Genomic DNA, 19920 nt, shown 5'->3' on the forward strand with positions numbered 1-19920 from the left:
GGGGGGAGTATCACCTCTCTGGACCAGCTTGAGATGCATCTTTGATGCATTACAAGGTATGGCTGGCCTTGCTGGCTGCGGTCTGGCATTAGCAGCTCATGTTTATCTTGCAGTCAATAATGACTGTGCTTTCAAGAGGGGAACTCCCCAGCCTGTATGTCTGCTGTGGATTCCTTCTCAAGGTGCAGCACCCTGCATTTATCTACATTGAACCCCATCCTATTCTCATCTGCCCACTTTTGTAGTCTGTCTAAATCTATTTGCAGCCTCTCTCTCCCTTCAAGTGTGTCCACCTCACCCCACATCTTAGTGTCATCAGCAAACTTGGACAGTGTGCTTTCTACCCCCTCATCCAAGTTGATGATGAAGATGTTAAACAGTGCGGGCCTGAGGACTGAGCCCCGGGGTACTCCACTGCTCACATCTCGCCAGATTGAGTACAACCCATCCATCACTACTCTCTGGGTGCATCCCATCAGCCAGTTTTTTACCCATCAATGCCACAGTCGCTTAATTTATTGATGAGATTGGTCTGAGAGACAGTGTCAAAGGCCTACTTAAAGCCTAGAAAGACTACGTCCACGGCGACACCATCATCCAAGGATTTAGTCACCTGGTCATAAAAGGCAACCAGGTTGGTCAGGCAGGACCTGCCTTTGGTGAACCCATGCCGATTGCCCCTGAGCATGATCTCCCCTGCTGGCCCCCCACAGATGTGCTCCTTAATGATTCTCTCCAAGATCTTCCCGAGCACTGAGGTGAGGCTTACAGGCCTATAGTTACCTGGGTCCTCCATCCTCCCTTTCTTGAAAACTGGGACCACATTAGCCAGTTTCCAATCCCCCGGCATCTAGCCAGATGACCACAAATGCTCATACAGCCAGGCCAAGGGCTCCGAGATGACTCCTGCCAGCTCCCTCAAAACCCATACAATATCTACTAAGTGCTTTAACTTGCACTAGGTTAGAGGACTCCAGAGGCATTGCTCTTATGGTCTCTCTTGGTCACAGGGCTTTTGAAAGTCTCTTGTGGCAGTTGTAGTCTCACAAATTCTATCTGTCCCCAATTCATTCATCTTGTGCTACTCCGTCAGGGAAGAATTGCTGTGACCCAAAAGCTGTCCTAACTAGGTAGGCACAAATTTGATAGGATGTATTTTGTTTTAGTTTTTTCCCATGGGCATGATGTCTTCCCTCTCTCTTTTCTACCTAGTTTATTGTCACTGGTAACCAGAACTTCTGGGAAAGCTGAGCTCAGTTTGCACCCTCACAGGATATTCAAGCCAGCAGCAAGAAGAAAATTCCAGCTGCAGTTGCATGAGTTGAATCTTTTCTAAACCTGCCACTTAAGGTCAAGGCAGAAGCACAGCCTTGTACAGACATTCAGTTTCTCCTAGGGGAGTTGCTGGTCTACCAGGAGAAATTATGAGTGTACAGGTGTTCAGGCATTTTCTCCCAAAATAAAAATGATCACTCCAAGAGAAAAATAACCTGGGCACAACCAGAATTATATCACTTCTAAGAGAGCTTCTCCTGGGAGAACAAATGTTTGTACAAGATGATAACATTGGCTGACCATGGGCCATCTGGTTTAGCGAGTTGGGGCTGCCCTATGTAGTGCTGTCATCTGTTGCCAAGCAGACTAAAGGAGCCTGCAGAGCACACTGAGATGTGTGCACAATACCCTTTGCCCCCCAAGCTGCACAGTATAAGCACTGCAAACTCTCTACTCTTCAGGGCTCAGTACTCAAAGGTCTGTACATTTGGCTCTCTGTAAGTTTTTCTGCCACGAGAACAAACCTGGTAGAATTCTCACAGATTGTCTGAATCTGTGTATGCAGCCCTAATTTATATTTGCATGTGCCATTTTCTGATGCATAACAGCTCCTTTGTGAAATAACAGAACAGTTTCCATTTAACAGCAGGAGAAGTTAGGGGTCTTTACTAAGGGTATTTAAAAAGTGTGACAGAGATAGAAACTGAGTTCTAAGGTCCTGTTTTATTGAGAAATGTTAAATGCAATTCTGAAGGAAAGTTACTGGAAGCTGCATGCTCTCAGTACATGAAGACTAGGGCAACAAATCTTGTCAATCCCAGAAAAATGCTTTTTACCACAAAAAAGGGCAGTTTGTACCTGAAAGCTTGTCTAACATCTCTTCCCACCTCCAAAATTAAGCTACTTATTTAGGTGGTTAATGATGCCTAGTGGGTTTTTCAAAGGCTGTAAGAAGTTTGACACCAAAATGCTTTTGAAAGATATCATCAAAAAATGTTTTGCCTCTCGTATACTTTCTGGATTATTATGGGTACAACATCACTCCAGCCTTACTTGTACCACAGAACCCTTCTCCTATTCCAGCATCTACACATGGGCACAGGACAGCAGTAATTTGAGTCAGGGCAGAGCAGGCCTCTAGCTGCGTGGGTGACCAGATACAATTTACACCCCTAGTCAGCGTCTACACGTGCATTTCAGGGCATGTCTACATGTGCTTTTACACATGCCTAAACTTAATGTGCATTGGCTGAATGTGTATTAAGGTGATTTAAGCATGTGTCTACACATGCATGCACGAATACACGTTAACGTGGGTGCACGGACCAACTAAAGTTAGTCCCAAATCAGTGGACAAATACAGCATTAATGCACATTAGCATATCTGCATGTTTGCTAAAATGATTTAGCTGTTCCTGCATAAATTTGATACCTGCTTTATGCAGGTATCAGATTTAGGCTTGAATAGCCTTAAATTGCCATTTTTAAGGCACATTAAGGGCACATGTGTAGACACATATCCTAAATGCACCTTAAATTAGGCTACCTGGATTAAATCCGCACATGTAGACATGCCCTCAGTGTAGTTAATTTATTCAATTTAAGATGGTACTGTCCCCAGCAGTACTATCTTACAACAGAGTTAATTACTTTATTGCACCCTAATACCAGTGCATGCATAGATGGTGATGCTTTACTGTGTAGCTAATTAGTCTACTCTGCAGTAAAGCGCACATGTTGATACAGCCACTTGACGGGCTCAAAAACCCCCAAGAAGGCATAATAGAGGATTAGTGCATTACACACCTTCATGTATATTTTAAAGCTTTGATCCTGTCCCATTTAGTATTTTAAAGCATAATGCTTTTCTTTGGGTTAATTTACGTTGATACCAAAGTAGAGGAGAAACAAATTTGTCATCCCTGACACTAAATTACTTATTTAGGTGGTTAATGATGCCTGGTGAGTTTTTCAAAGGCTGTAAGAAGTTTGGCCCCAAGATGCTTTTAAAAATCGCACTGGATACCTGTCTGCCTCTCTGTAAGTATCTAAACACCTTTAAAATAAAAATCAGGCCCTTGGTGCCTGAGTCAGTTTAAAAATTGCACTGAGGTTGCTGAATCCCTTAGACCCTCTGAAAAATGTTATCCCATAATCCATATTTAAAGCACCCAAATAAACATTCCCATCATCGCCACTGGAATAGGGGAGGCCTTTTGCCTTTGCTTAACAAGTTCTATCTGGAGCAGATCAAGTCTGAAATCCTGCCGTTGAATCAGCCTTCATGGATCATTATTCTCTTTCATAGACCTGCTGACTTCAGTGTGACTCAGCACAGATATAGAAATTTCCCAGGCAGATTTGTTCCCATTACAGTGTAAGTCTGATAAGCTGACTGACCATTCAGTTGGCTTTGGATGATCCTACATCATTTATGTCAATGGGTTTCCCTCTTCACTTGAATGGCAGTTTAATTGAACGCTCAGTGCGTAAAATTCATTTGCTGCGTAGTCACTTGGGCCCAAATTCTGCCTCCCTTTAGGCAGGCACATGGTACATACATGGATAAAGTTAGTAGCATAAGTGATATTTATAGCCATTTATATGCATTTATATGTATTTTAGGTCCTAATACCCCTTTGCCTCATGTCTCACCTTTCTGAGTAGGATCTGTTCTGGCAACATCTGTTCTGTTGTGATACTAATCTAACCAGTAAAGCATATACTGTATTTACCCAAATCCAAAATGGCTTTGAATTTCAAACAAACCCCCAGTAGATAGATTCTACACATGGAATATTTATAAATGTGTTATAATTTTCCAAGTATAGAATGTAATTATTGGAAGTTCACCTTAAATTCATCCCCGCCATGCCTGTGATGTGGAAACCAGGGTGAAGCGGGAGGGAGAGTCAAACAGTCTGACCCCTGCCTCTCCTGCACCTTGCCACCCGCTGCCTAGCCCTCCTCCCCCCATCCCTCTTACCTGTTGCTTGCTTCCCATCGCAGTACTTGCACCCTCTGGCACTTGTTCCCACTGCCACCTGCCTCCTTTGGAGGTCCCAGGTCAGCCACCTGCTGCCATCCCTCCCCACCCTCCACTCAAGTCCAAGCTGAGAGGCTTTTTTCCCCCATGTTAAATAGGGAAAAAACTGCATCTTGGATTCAAGTAAAAATGGCATGTCCCTGAAGTGTTATTTGCAAGAAGAGCCATGATTAGCACCCTGCACTGAGTGGAGTGAGAGCTCTCTCACATTTTATCCAGTGAGTATATTTATAAAATGGAGAGACACCTAAAGGGACAAAATCAGGGGCTAGAACCAAAGGCACCTTCTCATCCAGAGCAGGGCCTGTCTCCTTAAGATAAAATCCATCTGGTGTACTTTATACTCTTCTTGGCCTCACACATCTTCCCTTTTTGGCTTCCCTTTGGGCTAGCAGGGAGGGGTAGGGTTGGAAGGTGTTTTTGCCCCTACCCACCCCATGGCACTTTGCTGTAGGTTAGGAGATGTAGGTCCTAACTCCTTCCAGGTGCTGAGCCTAGAGCCTGGGTCTTCCCGCTCAGGGACCTAAGCACTAGGATATTGGGTTAAAAGATGAGAAACCTCCTCTACTGCTACTGCCATCATTAATACGGCTTTTGTGATTTACAGTTTATTGCCTTCCTTGGGAGGAAGCCAGAAGGTCTCTAGGAACTGGATAAATTGTTTGAAAATACATGTTTTAGAGAGTTCACAGATTAAGGCATTTGGGTTGTTCTATTTTGTTGGCTGTTTAGAGATGTGGAGATCTTGCATCTCCTCTGGAATTCATGAAATGCCCAGCAGGACCTCAGAAAAGAAAGCTGTGTGTAGACTGCCCTGAAATAGTTCGCAGCTTATCCTGAACAAAGGTGCTAAAGCCACATACCCCCAGGAATTGGTTGAGGACTCTTGTCTTGCTGAAGAAAATGGGAAAAGGAGGTTAAACAGGCTTCAGGTCAGGGTTGTCCTTATAGGGTTTTGATCTCATAGGGATGTGAAATAGCAAGCTTGATGAGAGGGTCGGATGAGCTAAGGCAGCAACCATAGGAACAGCCGGCGTGGGCACAAGTTCTGAAAAGGATTTTCAGGTGCATTGGGGTTTTGTTTTTGTTTCTTACCAAAATCAAACTTCAATATGGAGAGAAGTTTTGACCCTACCTAGGGTATATGAATTGTTCTTTAGAACATGAGGAGAAGTCGCTGTTGACGCAGGCTATCTGCTTTCCAAGACCAAGTGTAGCTCGGTCAGTGGGTAGCAGTGGGTAAACTGCTATGTAGCCTTGGCATTGATCAGAACTGCATGATCTATATTTGTATTACTAATGTCTGTTGCTCAAAATAGATATGGTAAATAAGAAATTATTTTTATATTTCTTTTTAACCTGTTTTATAAAAACTAAATGAAGAATAATGTCTACTGATGGGTACACAGGAGATTATTTTAATGAAGAGAGGAGGGCTTTCTCACTTTAAGTGTTTTTCACTTCTCTCATCAGGGATAGCTCAGTTTGTTTTATGTGGTAAAGAAGCTCCTGTGTGATTTCTTTCTAGTAAGCAGTGAGAGATCTGAGAAACAGCAATTAGGTTTCTAATTGCTAATCTCCTTTTAGAACTTAAAGAAATTCATGTTTCTACACTCAAGTTATTAATAACTTTATACTATTAGTACGCAGGATAATGGATTATCTCACATGTATCATTTACTTCAAAAGTTTAAATTCTAGGAAGGGGGAAAACACATCTTAGTGGTAGTGCCTCTAAGATACTGATTTTCTGTTAACATAATGTGTAGGTATCTCCCTTTGTTTTCATTTGTTCTAAGAAAAATCTTAGCATTTCTATTGACCAGATTGTTATAGATGGAAAGAAGTGTGGATAATTAGCTATTGGATTATGTGTGTGCACATGTGTGTATTCATTAGCACATAATATATGTGGTAAAATATTCCCGGGTATGAAGATCCTGATTCACTGTCTTTAGCTGAACTATTCATGTGTCTTGCTGAATTGGGGCTACAGACATTTAGCTCCTGACTGAACCTACCACAAGCATATATGTGATTTGGAGCTTGAGACCTCCAAGATTAACACGCATCAGTTGAATGATTCCCATGCAAACTTGTTCAGTGTTACATTTCTATTATTGTCAATCTAGGCCTGAAGAAAATACTTCATAATGTATTGGATACAGTTGGAGGTACAGTATACAGTAAAGAATGCCTGTATTGATTTAAATGAATATACCCTAGTCTGAAAATAGACATCTTAAGAATTTGGATTTATATTAGGAAGTTTATGCATGTCTATGAACACAGAATAACCAATAATTTCAAAGTTTATTTAGATGATACAAATATTTAGAAATTGACATTTGAAACAGATTTTAATCAGTAACATGGTACTCTGACATGGTCTGTAAATTTTCTCTAGCAGATTAATTTCTCTTATCAATACCAGCTCTTATCACTAATGAGAATTGAGCTGCTCCATCAAAGATGGTTACTTAAGGATTAATTTTCTTTAAATTCAATACAAAAGAATAGAAGCCAAAGCAAATTTTAGACTATTGCTACTAACATTATTCATTTGATAATTTAAACAGTCCTGCCATGGTCAGGTTACAGACTGGGAGCCTTAAACACCTCTTACCAACATCGACTGTCGAGTCACAGACTTAGATGCTGTTGGGCTGTTGTCAAAGCTGTGATGATCCAGTAAATGCCTAAGAGGGAAGGATTTTTTGTGGTATCTTTCATTGGTACAGATGAAAAAGCAATTGAACAAGCTTTTGGGCATACACCTGAAGAAAGGTACCTGATGCCCAGAAGCTTGTCAAACAGTTCTCCCTACTATGAAGCCAGGCCAATAAAATATATCACAAAAAAGCCTTGCTACCCTAGGCAACAAAGCGGTTTTTCTACATTCTGTTATGTATGATTTTTATATGCAAAATTATAGCTGTGATCTGAAAAAGTACATCCATACAATCAAATTAGCTTTGAGTGTTTACCACTTCTGCTACTTTCTGACTCAAAATTTACTGAGTTAGAATGATGTCACTTTATACTTTTCTCCTTTGTTGCTAGCTGTGTAATCTGGTGACTAGAGATGGGTATTAGGAGTTGAGAACCATCTATGTTGCTCACGGGTAAGGAGTGGTGCTTTACTGCCGCATTAGAGTAATCTAATTAGAGGAAAGCATTTTGTGGATGCAGCCGATGTGTATCTTTTTCCTATGCCTCTTTTCCCAGTTACAGTTATCATATCAGCTTTGATCTATCAGTGAGCCATAGTAGAAATCATCCTCAAATTGAGGGAGGGATTGCCAATGCTGATTATCTTTGTAAAACATTTTCAGGTCTTTGTATATTTAAAAAAAAACCCTGTACTAGTAGAAAACAGTATAGTCAGAGACAGAATCAAGGCAGAAGATACAACTGAGTTTGGGCCATCTCTGTTCTTGTTATTTATACAGATATAAAGCTATAAAAAAAATTAAACTTTTTATGTGCACAAATAAATTCAAGTGAGTAACACAGCATTTTCTCACACTAAGATGCAGAATGCTGTGAGTAAAATAATACCCTTTTAAATTACTTTTAGCTGTTCCAGTTCTGTTGAGTTGGGATTGTGGCCAGCACAGAGTTAGCTGGCAGTTCCTATGTGTCAGAGGGCAGGAGTGAATTCTTTGATTCTCCCTTCCCTTCTGGATGCATTATAGTGATAGAAGTTGTTGCATCCTCAGGACCTAGATAATACTCATGAGTCACATCCAAAGTAGTACTTTGGCCAGGGGAAGATGCCTCTTCCTTGGATGTCTCTCCTGTACTCAGTTCAGCTGCTCTGAGTGGAATTTGCCTTTCAAGCTCGTTCTTCCAATAGCTAAGAAACAAAATACAATCGTTAAGTGCCAGTAAGATTTAACTGAATATTTATAAACATTGGATAGTTGTGATTAAAATTAAAAAAGAAATGTTAGAAGGGTTTGAGATTGAATAATGCCAGGGAACTCCAGCTACTTTCTGGCAAATACTCACTACATCATGCAGGACTCAGTGAAAAAAGAGCACAGAACAATGATGACATCAGGAGAGAGGCTGTTGCTTTGTTTTGAATGTCTTTATGAAATTTTTACTAAGCAAAGCTCTTGGGAGTTTTGATCTGAAATCCTGACACTCGGTGTTACATGAAGTTAGTTTGTTTCCTGTAGAGTCATCCTGGAAATTACAAAAGGAGTTCTTCCTGGTGATAGATCAGTGCCCCTCAGTGTATAACTGGAAACAGAAAAGGAGGATACTGGTCATGGCCATATTTGGGGAAATTCTGAGATACCAAAAAATAATGCACCAGTTCCCCTTAAATGTCAACATCTCTCATATTTTTGCACACTCGTTATAATCCAATGGATGCTAAAATAATTCCCTACTTCCCTTTGTCATCTACTGTCTGAGCATGCAGATGGCCTGTGGAACTCTTTGCCATAATATTTTTATAGGAGATGTTTGCTTAGTGGGATATCAGAAAGGGTTGTGTAAAGTACAAATAAAAAACTGCAGAGGGTTGATACAAAAGAGTGAGATACAGAAAGATGGGTAATGAGAATATTCAGCATTTTAACAAACAGGATTTTTCCAAAAGCAAACGGTGCTTGAGGGCATAACGATAGAATCCTAGAAAAGTAGGGTTGGGATGGACCTCAGGAGGTCATTTAATCCAATCCATTGGTCTAGGCAGGATCTTCCCTATCTCAGCCATCCTATAGAAGTGTTTTCTAATCCAGAACTATCCAACTGGCAGCCCACAGGCCACAGGGGCGTTCAATTGTGGCCATAGGAGTGGAAGGAACTTCTGGGTGTTTGAAGTCCTAGCAGAAGGATCATCACACTCCTTTCAAAATACGCAGCCTATGCCCAATGCTTCTCTGAAAAATATTGCTCCTAAAGCAATATCTAATTCGGGGTGGCTGGCTTGCAACATGAGTGCAACAAGTGCCACAAGCTGGCTTAGGAGAGGACAGCCAGCAGGTCCAGCAGCAATCAGAAGACAGAGCAGGAGGTCAGGCAGGGACCACCGAGTAGGGAGCTGAATGCAGAGTAACAAATGGGGCAGAACGGGAGCAGAGCTCTTCTGACATGACCACACTGCCCCATAACTTGGTGTCGCCCGCGAACTTGGCCAGCGAGCTTTTTACTCCCCCATCCAAATCATTGGTAAAAATGTTGAAAGCACCGGTCCAAGCATGGACCCCTGAGGGACACCACTGACCACTTTCTGCAAGTTATTAGTCAGGGGCTTGAGAAAGACCAAACTGTGCTAAAACTATACATATGTTCAAGTTAAATAATAACTCTTTTTTAATCTTGAGATATATTTTGTCCTCATTTTGCCTCATTTTTAGTAACTATGCTATGACAGTCTTTTGCTACTCTTAGTCATTTTGCCTTTTGTTATTTACCATCTTCATCACCATTTTTATATCTGGATTAATATATATAGATATATGTGTGTGTGTATGGGTGTGTGTAAATACAAATATAGGTGTTTATTCTCTCTCTCTCTCTATATATATATATTTATATATATATAAAAAATAAATAAATATAACAGGCTTAATCTATCTGTCTGTGTGTCTGTCCAATCACAGTGCTTACTGAAACAACCAGTCAGAGTATTCCATACAGACAGATGGCTGGATGCAGGGCTGGAGGGGGGTGTTGTGGGGCCAGAAGTGGAGCGGTGGGGAGGGGGAGTTGGCACGCAGCCGGACACAGAGCAGCGGCAGGACAGCCCAGTGGCTGGCAGCGGCAGGCACCACGTGCAAGCTTCCTCCCCTCGCCCCAGCTCCTGGGAGGTAGTGGTGGTGCGGGGTGGTGGCGCATGGCGTTCTGTCCCCACCTGCCCCTACCCCCCACCGTCATTCTTGACAGGCAATTTGCTAGTAATATATATATATTTCTTAATCATCAGCTGATTCTTCATACCATGCTTTTGTTGGTAGTTAGTCTTTATTCTTTTCCAGCATGGAAGTTGATCTAGCTGCCATTAAGAAGACATTTTTTTTAGTGTTTCCAACAGTAGAATTATTTTGTGCCTCTATTTGTTTCTCAGTCTGTTGCAGAGAACCTGGTAGAGTTCGTACACGTTTTAAGTAGCAAAATACAACATCTTTCTCTGGAATTCTAAATTTTGAGAGGTGGGGGAGTCGGACTAATAGGTCAAGAAACTATATTAGTGCCAAAACTAAACCCTGTTTAAAGTATGTGTGCAATTCTGGTCAGTTCAGCAGCCCCCATCAAAATGCTGTAGCTTTTAACTCCTAAGGGCAGGTAGCCCTTTAATTATAATATGAATTAACTAAAGATATTATTCATTTGGAAAAACTTGTAAAAGCATTTGTTTTTGTAAGTAAGTTACTGGAGGCTGCAAGTATGAGAAGAACAATGGAAAAAACCCTGGTCATACCCAGTTCACTCTCCCTTTCAGCATCTACTCTCTGCCACTGTGAGACAGGGTACTGGGCAAGATGGACTTATTGTCTGACCCAGTAAATGGCAGTTCTTCTGTTATTCTATGATCATCTGATTTTTTTTTTTAAGTGTAGCTTTACTTTTCATTATTCTTGAATTAATTGTAGTTTAATATTTAATGGTTTTTTTTACGCAGGGTGGATGTTGATGAGAATCAAGTTAATTTAGTGACTCCTGCTAATAAATGATAAATAACTGACCTTATTTACTGACCTTACTTACTGAACTTCTTCTGTTTTTAGAATAATATATAAATGTTCTATGTGTGACACTGTGTTTACCCTGCAACCATTGCTGTATCGCCACTTTGATCAACACATTGAAAACCAGAAGGTGTCTGTTTTCAAGTGTCCAGACTGTTCTCTTCTATATGCACAGAAGCAGCTTATGATGGATCATATCAAGGTTTGTAGACATTTCCTGTCATTCGCATTCTTACATAACACCTATCGTGTTTACTGACTTTACAGGAAATCATTGCAGAAGGTACAAATTAACAAGAAAGAAAAAAATTGATCTTAATACCTCCTAAAGAGAAACTTGCAATTACTATTTCTAGGCAGTTGGTATATTGTACAGTTATCAGTGCATCTTACAGGTAATTGCCAGTGAGATTTCTCTATGTCAACATTAGGTTTCAATGTAGTAGCAATGCCTATTTGCCTTGCAATCAATATGGTAACTTCTAAATATAATATTGGGAGCAGTGAGATTCCTGAATTTAGTAATCCTCCTGAATGCTGAGTCTCTCCTAAATTGTGTGAGGTATCATCACTCCCATTGAAGTCAGTTAGTAACTGATGATGATTAAGGAATCAAATTTTATATGCTCCCAACTCTTTACTGGGGATTGAGTGTCGTAATTATGTAGATGTAGAAAATACCTTCAGATAGCTTTAGAAAGATAAAGCGAGGAGGATCATATAATAATATTTACACAATAAGCTGATTTAATAGAGAACTTGTGTTCTCATCCTTCCAGATCATATAACTGAGGGCTCCTCTAGATGTGCAGGTAAAGGCATGATGGGATTTGATGCATGATCCACAGTCATGTCTCCTGCCATGCCACATGTGTGTGACAGGAGGCATGTTTGTGGGATCATAAACCAGATCCCACTACACCTTATTGCTGATGCAGAGCTGCTGTGGCTAGGAGCCCTATCAGCTCACCTCAGCTCCCAGTCACAAGGGTACCCCAGGGGTCCCCATGGCAGAGAGACCACAGCTGACATGGCCTCCCAGGCATGGATGTGCCTGCGTGCCCCTGAAGCTGGGACACCGTGTCAGTTGTGGTCTCCCCATTGCAGGGGTGCCTGGAGTGCCCCCATGGCTGAGACACTGCATCAGCTGCGGTCTCCCAGCCACAAAGACACATGCATGGGGTGACCCGAGGGCTGGGAACCCTGTCAGTTGGTGGGACTCCCAGCTGTGGGGACATGTGTTCTCACAGCTCAGAGCCAGCATCAGCTGGGAGCTCCCAGACTCAGGTAGTACACATGCTTCAATCAGCTGATGAGGTTCCCAGTGACAAGGGCCTCTGGCCACATGTTCAATTAATGGCATAATAGGAAGCAGCTACAGAGTTATTACACATATTTTGTGGAATAACTTTGTAGCTTATTCTTCTTTTTATCACACCATTCATTGATTGAGCATGTGTCCAGGTGACCACTTAAGATGTCATTAACTAGTTAATCATGCCTTAAATGTAACATGTAGATGGAGTCTAACAGATACCACCCACATAGGTTTCATCTTTTTAGCTATGTATTTTAAACATTGTTTTAGCTTGTTTTTAAAACACTGGAAATCTTAGCCATCTTTATATTTCTTAAACCTTGGTGACGTGGTTTACTGTTGCTTTGCACCTTGTGTAACTAGTTACCCATTGCAGAGTAGAAACCAGAATAGTGACATTTTGCATTCTTTTTCCACTAACATAAATGATTGGAAAAAGCACAAGGGAATGGAGAAACAGATCCCTAGTTTTTACTGAAACTAGCACTTTGATTTTCATCTTGACCAGTGGCTTTTCTTATTGGAAAGCAACTGAAGAGTGGACTGAAAGCAAAATCGGAAGTTCTGAGAAAGCAGGTGTTTTTAAAACATACCCAGAAAACTCTCAAACTTCTTGGAGTCTCCATTCATATGTGAGATAAAACCAAAAAAGCGCATTTCTCTTGCAAATATGACTATAAACTAGGGGTTGGGAACCTTTCATAAACAGTGAGCCGGAGGCAGTGCAGCTCAGTTGTAAGCTGGGCCAGAGACAGGAGTTGGTAGGTATGCCACCACTAGATATGCATTCTTATGCAAAACTTGCAATTAATAAGCCATGCTTGGCAGGTTACATAAAATTTTTGTGGGACAAATCCAGCCTGCCAGGCCACAGGTTGCTGACAATTGCTATAGACCATTTGATTGTAATATGGCAACTTTTCCTCTGGGAACACTCCCAGTTGCTTCAGGTATTGTCTGCTAGATGGGTCCTCCGAGGTCTTGGTTACCCCTTAATAATTGTTCATAGCCTGTCTTTTTTGATGATTTGCAGCTGCTCTTGGTGGAGGGTGACTCTATCAAACACTGAAAACAAATAAAGATACACAGATCTATATTTTAAGTATGATCAATAATTCCATATAATCAAGAATGACTATGTAATTATTAAAACTTGTTGTCATCATCCTATTTGTTGTTAACGCCTTTTTGTGCTGCACTCAGCTAACTTACACCTCTTTGTTAGCTCAGGGAAGAAGTGTTAGATGACAAAAGATGCTTTGAGATATAAGGCAGGATATTTTCCATTTTTCTGAATTAGTGCTATTCCTGTTGCAAGACTTATGGCACATTTCCTTGGACATTTATTTCCTGCTCTTCTTGTATTTATACAAAATACCTTTTAACATAGTCTACAGTTTGGTGGGGTGTACATAACTTGATGCAAGAGGGCCCATTTTCTGTTAATCTTCTATAAATGGCTCCTGTTAGTTTACTCAGTACTAGGGCCAGATGAGGCACTTATGTAGCAATTACACCTGTGCGAATAGGGAAGTATTTGATTCAGATTTGGCCAATTCGGAGGACAGTGATTCAATTTGGAGATTTGGATCTCTGCCCTGAATCAATTCAGCCCAATCAGCTTCAGAAGATTTGATGCTGATTTGGAGAGATTCAGTGATTCGACCATAGACTATAATGTGGAATCCTTCAAATACCTATAACTTTGTCATTTTTTGTCAAATATGGATGAATACAGCAGAGATTGTAGCCTCTTCTGAGGGCATGAAGCCTGCTGAGTTTCAAGGAGATAGGTGCAGTGGTTTCTGGGAAACTGCACCTCAAACTGTTCAAAGCAAACCTTGTGATATGTGTGACTGTGTGTGTGTTAAGGCACAGTGGGATGAAAACAGGAGGGATGGTAGCCTGTTCAGGGGGCCTTCCCAGTGCTTGGCAAAAACAGCTCACAAAAGGGACAGAAAGGCTGCAGACAGAAGCTTATGTGCTGTTGCTATGTCCCTCCCCCAGAGCACTGGGTTTGGAAGGGGACTCAGGAAAAGATCACAGTCACTGGCCAGTTATAGGTGTCATTTCCACCCCCCCTGCTCCCCCTCCCTCTTCTTAGTCTCTGTTTCCCTGCAAGACTGCCTTTGGAATCGCTGAATCTTTTTCTGAATCGATTCGGAGGCTCCAAATTGATTCAGAGGGGGTCTTTTGTCTCCTGATTTGATTCAGATTCAATGATTTGGCCTCCAAATCAGGCCAAATCTTCTCCGAATTGAATCAGCAACCAAAGCTTTGCACAACCCTAGTGGCAGTATCTCCATATTTTCTTAATGGTGTTTTCATGGCTCATCTCATTTTTCTCATTGCTTTGTGAAGTTTGCTATTTTCTTCTTGTTTTGGCTAGATTTTGCTTCATCTTCTCAACCAGGCACCAAGCAAGGAGCCTTATCAGAGGTGTAACTAATAGAGTTTGTAGGGGAAGCAGCTTCTGTGGGAGTTAATGCAGCCAAAGTGTATAACAGAGGATTAAGCCTCTGTTTTTTGGCCACCCCAGTACCTCCACCTGAAGCTTTCCCTGGAAGCAAGGCTCTTGCAAGTACCAATCACGCAGCTGCTCCTCTGCCTAGATTGCTGGAGCCCATGCAGGGAAGTTATAGAGTGCAGGGCAGGAGGGAAAGAAGTGTGGGCACCTCTATTCTAGCTCCCTGCCTTACTCATCCACCATCCAATAATTCAGATATTTATTGAAAATATCTCCATCTGTGAGATGCACAGCCTCTTCAGTGAGCTCAATGGGAATTAAAAATGTTGTATATACATTTTCTTTCATTGCTTTTGTAGTGTTGCTATATAGCCATAAATGATGGATGAGTTTGATAGTGCCATCACTAGTCTTGCCCGCTGCTGTGTAGTTTCCCATTTATTGCACAGACAATAATTTTATTTCAAAATTGCTTTTCCTTTCTGAAGCACCCTAAAACTTTTTTTACAAGATTTAAAGATAATTGTTTTTCTGAATGAGCTATTAGTTTTTTTACTTTTCCTCTCCATCCAAGACAGTATCTACCCCCTCTCTCTCCCTCTCTCTCCCTCTCTCTCTCTGTCTCTGTTTTCATAGACTTTATAGGTCAAATTTGTGGGAATGGGTTTCATTATTCTCCCTCATTTGCTATTTGTTCATTTGCCACAGCAAGAACCATAATTAATCTTCTTTTTCAATGTCAAAGGGACAGTGGAAGAACCATTTTTTTTTTTTTAGTACCAGGTTTTTTAATGAAATATTTTGATTTTGGAGATAAATGTTGTTAGACTTGACAAGCACTACTTAAACAGGAGGGTGACCCTGTCCCAGTGTGCAGCTGAGTGTGATATTGGGAAAGCACCAAATTACTCTTGGGAACCATTGGCTATGTGATAAAGCAGGGCCTGATATCAAGGGAGTTTGAGTGTCAGACCATGTGTTGGTTTCCTCTGAATCAGTAGTATACCAAACAGTTTTGACCATTGGAGGCCACTTGCCTAGCCCAGCTATAAGACAGAGTACGTATAGTTGGAGTGTCCAGACACATTGTCACGAGTCAGGGCAGCAAGCAAGCTAACTAGCTCTGGTTATCAAGTGCAGTCTGTTTGCCTGTGGCCTTCTAGGCCATCTGGCCTCAACTGCTTTCCTGTGTGGCTTCCTGCTTATAAGCAGCATCTCCTTCAGTGCAAAGCAGGCTATTTATCAAGAGGATAGATGCCCCCCTGTTGAGCCTTGTTCTTCTGTCTCCTTATTTCTAATTCCTACTTTCGATACCTTGTTTCACAGTTTCTGGGTTATGCCTGTTTGTTCCGGGTGTTCGAGGTACTGCTTAATTGTGTCTAGTTTCCTGGGTTCTGCTTGCTGGTTTCTTGGCTTCAGCCATATGCCTGCTTGCTGACTCCTTTTTCCAAGCTCCAGCCCAGCTCCCTGTGCTTCTAGACTGCTTTGATGGGTCCTTGAACCCTTGTGCATCCCGACTCCATTCCACACCTATGTCCTCTGACATCTGATTCCTGGTTTGGGACTTAGCTTAGCATCACCCATGCCCAAGTCCTGCAGCTATAGACACCTGTTGTGGAGTCCCTGGGTAGTGACTCTGGTGTGGTCCCTGCCTCTTCTTCCTGACTGACTTCCCAGTTCATGGTTGTGCCAAGCATAACTTCTTACGTTCCAGTCCCCTGTAGACCTCAGCCTCCTGACCTGTGCGCTCCTGGTCCCTGACTCTAATTGGGACTTTTGCTGCCCTGGTATTGTCTCCTCCTGCTCCTCTTAGGTTGTGACCTTCTGGGGTCAAGCCCAGACCACCTACATTTGATCATACTCCTGACAAACACGGGTCAGGAGGACAAAGGTAATAGACAGTGGAAGAGACTGTCAATTAAAGAGCAAAACTTCCTTTTGTGAGTGTAGTCTCTTGATTGGCAAATTCCTTCTAGGACAGATTGTTAACTGAATCAGCTAAGTAACCTGATCTTTTGAGTTGTCTTTACTTGTTTCATTGCTCAGTGCTACTGCCTAAACTGCGGCAAGGCAAACATGCCTTTGTCTATCGCATCAGGTCCACATCAGGACACAGAGTGATCCACTCCATTGTGCACACAGGGGGGAGATACTAGACTAAGCAAAATAAAGAAGGCCTTTTTTTATATCGTTCCTCCTATTCTTTCTACCACTACCACTGCCCTATAGAGAAGCAGTGTGGACAACCACATTTCAGGTATGCATTTTTACTGGTGTTTGGGTATATTTCAACTTTGCTTCTATGTAAACATTGTTTGACTTTATTTCAGCAAGTTATCTCCTTGATTTATATTATATGGGTGGAATTAACTAAATCCTTTGGTCATGTTATGTTACATCCTAGCTAATAGCATGCTTCCTTTATGACATTTTCTTTTTTATATTTTTAGTCTATGCATGGAACCTTGAAAAGTGTGGAAGGGCCCCCAAACCTGGGTATAAATTTGCCTTTGAGCACTAAACCCACGACTCAGAATTCAGCCAGTCACAATAAAGATGACACAAAATCCATCAACGGAACAGAAAAGCTAGAGAAGAAATCTCCCTCTCCTGTAAAGAAAGCAGAGCCCAAAAAAATAAGCAACCCTGGGTGGACCTGCTGGGAATGTGATCGACTCTTCACACAGAGAGATGTTTATATATCCCACATGAGGAAAGAGCATGGAAAGGTAAATTACTGTTGCTAACAGATAACATTAATTTATGGTTAAAAAGCATTTATCTTCTTCCAAACTCATTAACACCTTCTTCAGTTGTTCCTGATTATTCATTTTATGGGTCATTTCAGTTTTCTTTATTCTCATGCCCATTTCATCTTTGCCTTTTATACTACTTAGTATTTGTACATTCACAACATTTTCTGCTACTGACTCTTTCTCCTAGCCCTCTGTTAATTATAGATTTTTTCAGACAGTTCTGCAGTTTCTTTGAGGCAGATGGCATGACTGAAAAATGTTGCCACATTTTTAATCACCTAATCTGATCTGATTTCTTATCCACTTCCCTTTCCCCTCTTCCTCCTCTTGAAAAATCTTTAAACGGTTTGGCTCTAGAGAACAGAAGCTTGTTTTAGCGGCCTGATGAGCGCCCCTTAGAATTTAATAATGAGACAGTGAGGCACATTGCAACACCTTGCAAGCGTTGATCCATCATACCAGTTGTTAAAGCTAGAGGCCCTAGGAATCAGTAAGCTGAACACCTGAAACACCTAATGAAGTCACTTAGTTGTAAATATAACTTTTCAAGCATGAACTGAGCGTAAACAATGCAATGCTATTTTCTTAAGTCTGCAGACCGCCAGGTCCAATGTTCTGGCTGTTGCTCAAAGCCTTTCAAAAGATACGAAATTAAAAGACTGGTAAGTAGGTAACAGTACAACTGTTTAGAACACTGAAGTTCCTCGGTGGCTGAATTACCTCTATAGGAAAAGGAGCCAAAAACCAATTTTCAAAAGGAGTATCAATATGGAGAAAAAAACTAATAGAAGGCAGATGCTTGGAGCATGGTACCCACGTTTCACTCATTGCAGAATGATACTGCTAGGTAGCACAAGAGGGAGAAAGAGAAAGAAGCCTCTCCTTCAAGTTGCTTGGACGTTTTTGGTGAAATGTTTCTCAGGAGACATGTCAAATTATTGAAACTGAAAAAAGAGAGACAGCACAGGCCAGCTAAAGATAGTCATGCAATTAGGATAATCACCTGGGACTCAGGAGACCTGGGTTCAAGACCCTCCTCTGTTTGCTTTTGCCTTAACTGGGGGAGTCAACCTCTCACTAACTCTGGCCCAATTAATATTTAGTTATTTTTGCAGACAGGTTCCAAACAATCAAAAATTTCAATAAGAGACACTGAGTGAGTGGGTAGAGACTTCATAGCCCAGTGGTTAGACATTCACCTGAAGTACCAGCAAATCAAGCACCAGATTGACTTGAATATACATCTTCTACATCCCAGATAGCCCCCCCTAACCCACTAATTGTTAGATATTCTGGGGCAGGCCTTTCTCTTCTTTTTCTTGAAAATCTTCAAAAGGCCCCAGTTTTGTTTTGCATCATTGCATCAGAATGAAAGCAATTGTTGACATCTCAGCATTTTCTCACAAAACAGAATTATAGCTGTTCTTCAAGTGCATGTCAGTGTGGATCCAACTGTAGGTGCACATACACAGACACATGAGCACACACCTCATCCACACAAGCTTGAAATCTTTTGAGGAGCAGGGTCTGTCAGAGCCATTTATGTATCCTGCACTACTGTGAGGGCATAAAAAGGCAGAGTGTCCAGGGCCATCCTTGAGTTCCCCTCTTATCAACTGTTATGCTAAATCTACAGGTTTATACCACATCCTTTATGTGATAAATCTTTCTATCTGTAATAGTAAACACATATATCTTTCGTTTTTGGGGAAGGGCACATCCCCAAGAGGTGCTGGATCTGCTGTTCTTTCCTGTCCCCTATCTGAATATCTAGAGAGACAAAGTTCACACTACATTTCCTTGAGCAATCCATGAAAGTTGCACTAAACCATGGGGAAGAGAGAGATCCAGGAAGCCTGAACCTAGGAGGCTATTTGTGCCAAGTGTAGCAGAAAATGGTAGCACAAATTCCAACCACCTTGATGCCTCTCTGTTGAGTGCTGACTCCAGACCTGTCATCCAGATCACCAGCTTTTTTGAGATGCAGGGCAACAGACCCAGACCAAGCACAAGAGCAGTTCAAAGGGTGCAACAAGTTTATTATTCCAGAAAAAGGAATCTCCCTTCAAAGACAAATCACCAAAATACCTCATCTACACTGAGGTGAAAACTTCAAAGAGGGCATGAGAAAATGTAGTGCTACAGCCCACTTCAACCGTAAGAGCCACTCTGTTCTCAACAGCAACCCCAGGAGACAGAAATACTCTTTCTTTCAAGGAATCACAGTCACTTCTTGCCTTGGCATTAGGACAGGTCCTCCACCATTCTTGAAGAGGCATTTCTCCCTGCCATCTTTTGGGCATGCCCTACATAAATCGGGCATGCTGCTTATATTAAGGTTACTGAAACCT

The 19920-nt window shown here is 41.6% G+C and overlaps 1 protein-coding gene across 15 annotated transcripts in view; it reads left to right on the plus strand.

Annotated features, from left to right (window-relative positions):
• ZNF532 (zinc finger protein 532) overlaps window positions 1-19920 on the plus strand; it is an 88482-nt gene that overhangs the window by 50119 nt on the left and 18443 nt on the right. For all 15 annotated transcript variants that reach the window (XR_016441170.1, XM_090037878.1, XM_090037882.1 and 12 more), the window contains 2 exons: window positions 11068-11230; window positions 17264-17542. Coding sequence is in view for 14 of the 15 variants with exons in the window: in XM_090037878.1 (XP_089894004.1) it covers window positions 11068-11230; window positions 17264-17542 (442 nt within the window). In the remaining variant the exon portion in view is untranslated. The remainder of the gene's footprint in view (window positions 1-11067; window positions 11231-17263; window positions 17543-19920) is intronic.

Source organism: Crocodylus siamensis, chromosome 3, assembly GCF_052110815.1.
Source record: "Crocodylus siamensis isolate JL-2025a chromosome 3, ASM5211081v1, whole genome shotgun sequence".
Classification (NCBI taxonomy): domain Eukaryota; kingdom Metazoa; phylum Chordata; order Crocodylia; family Crocodylidae; genus Crocodylus; species Crocodylus siamensis.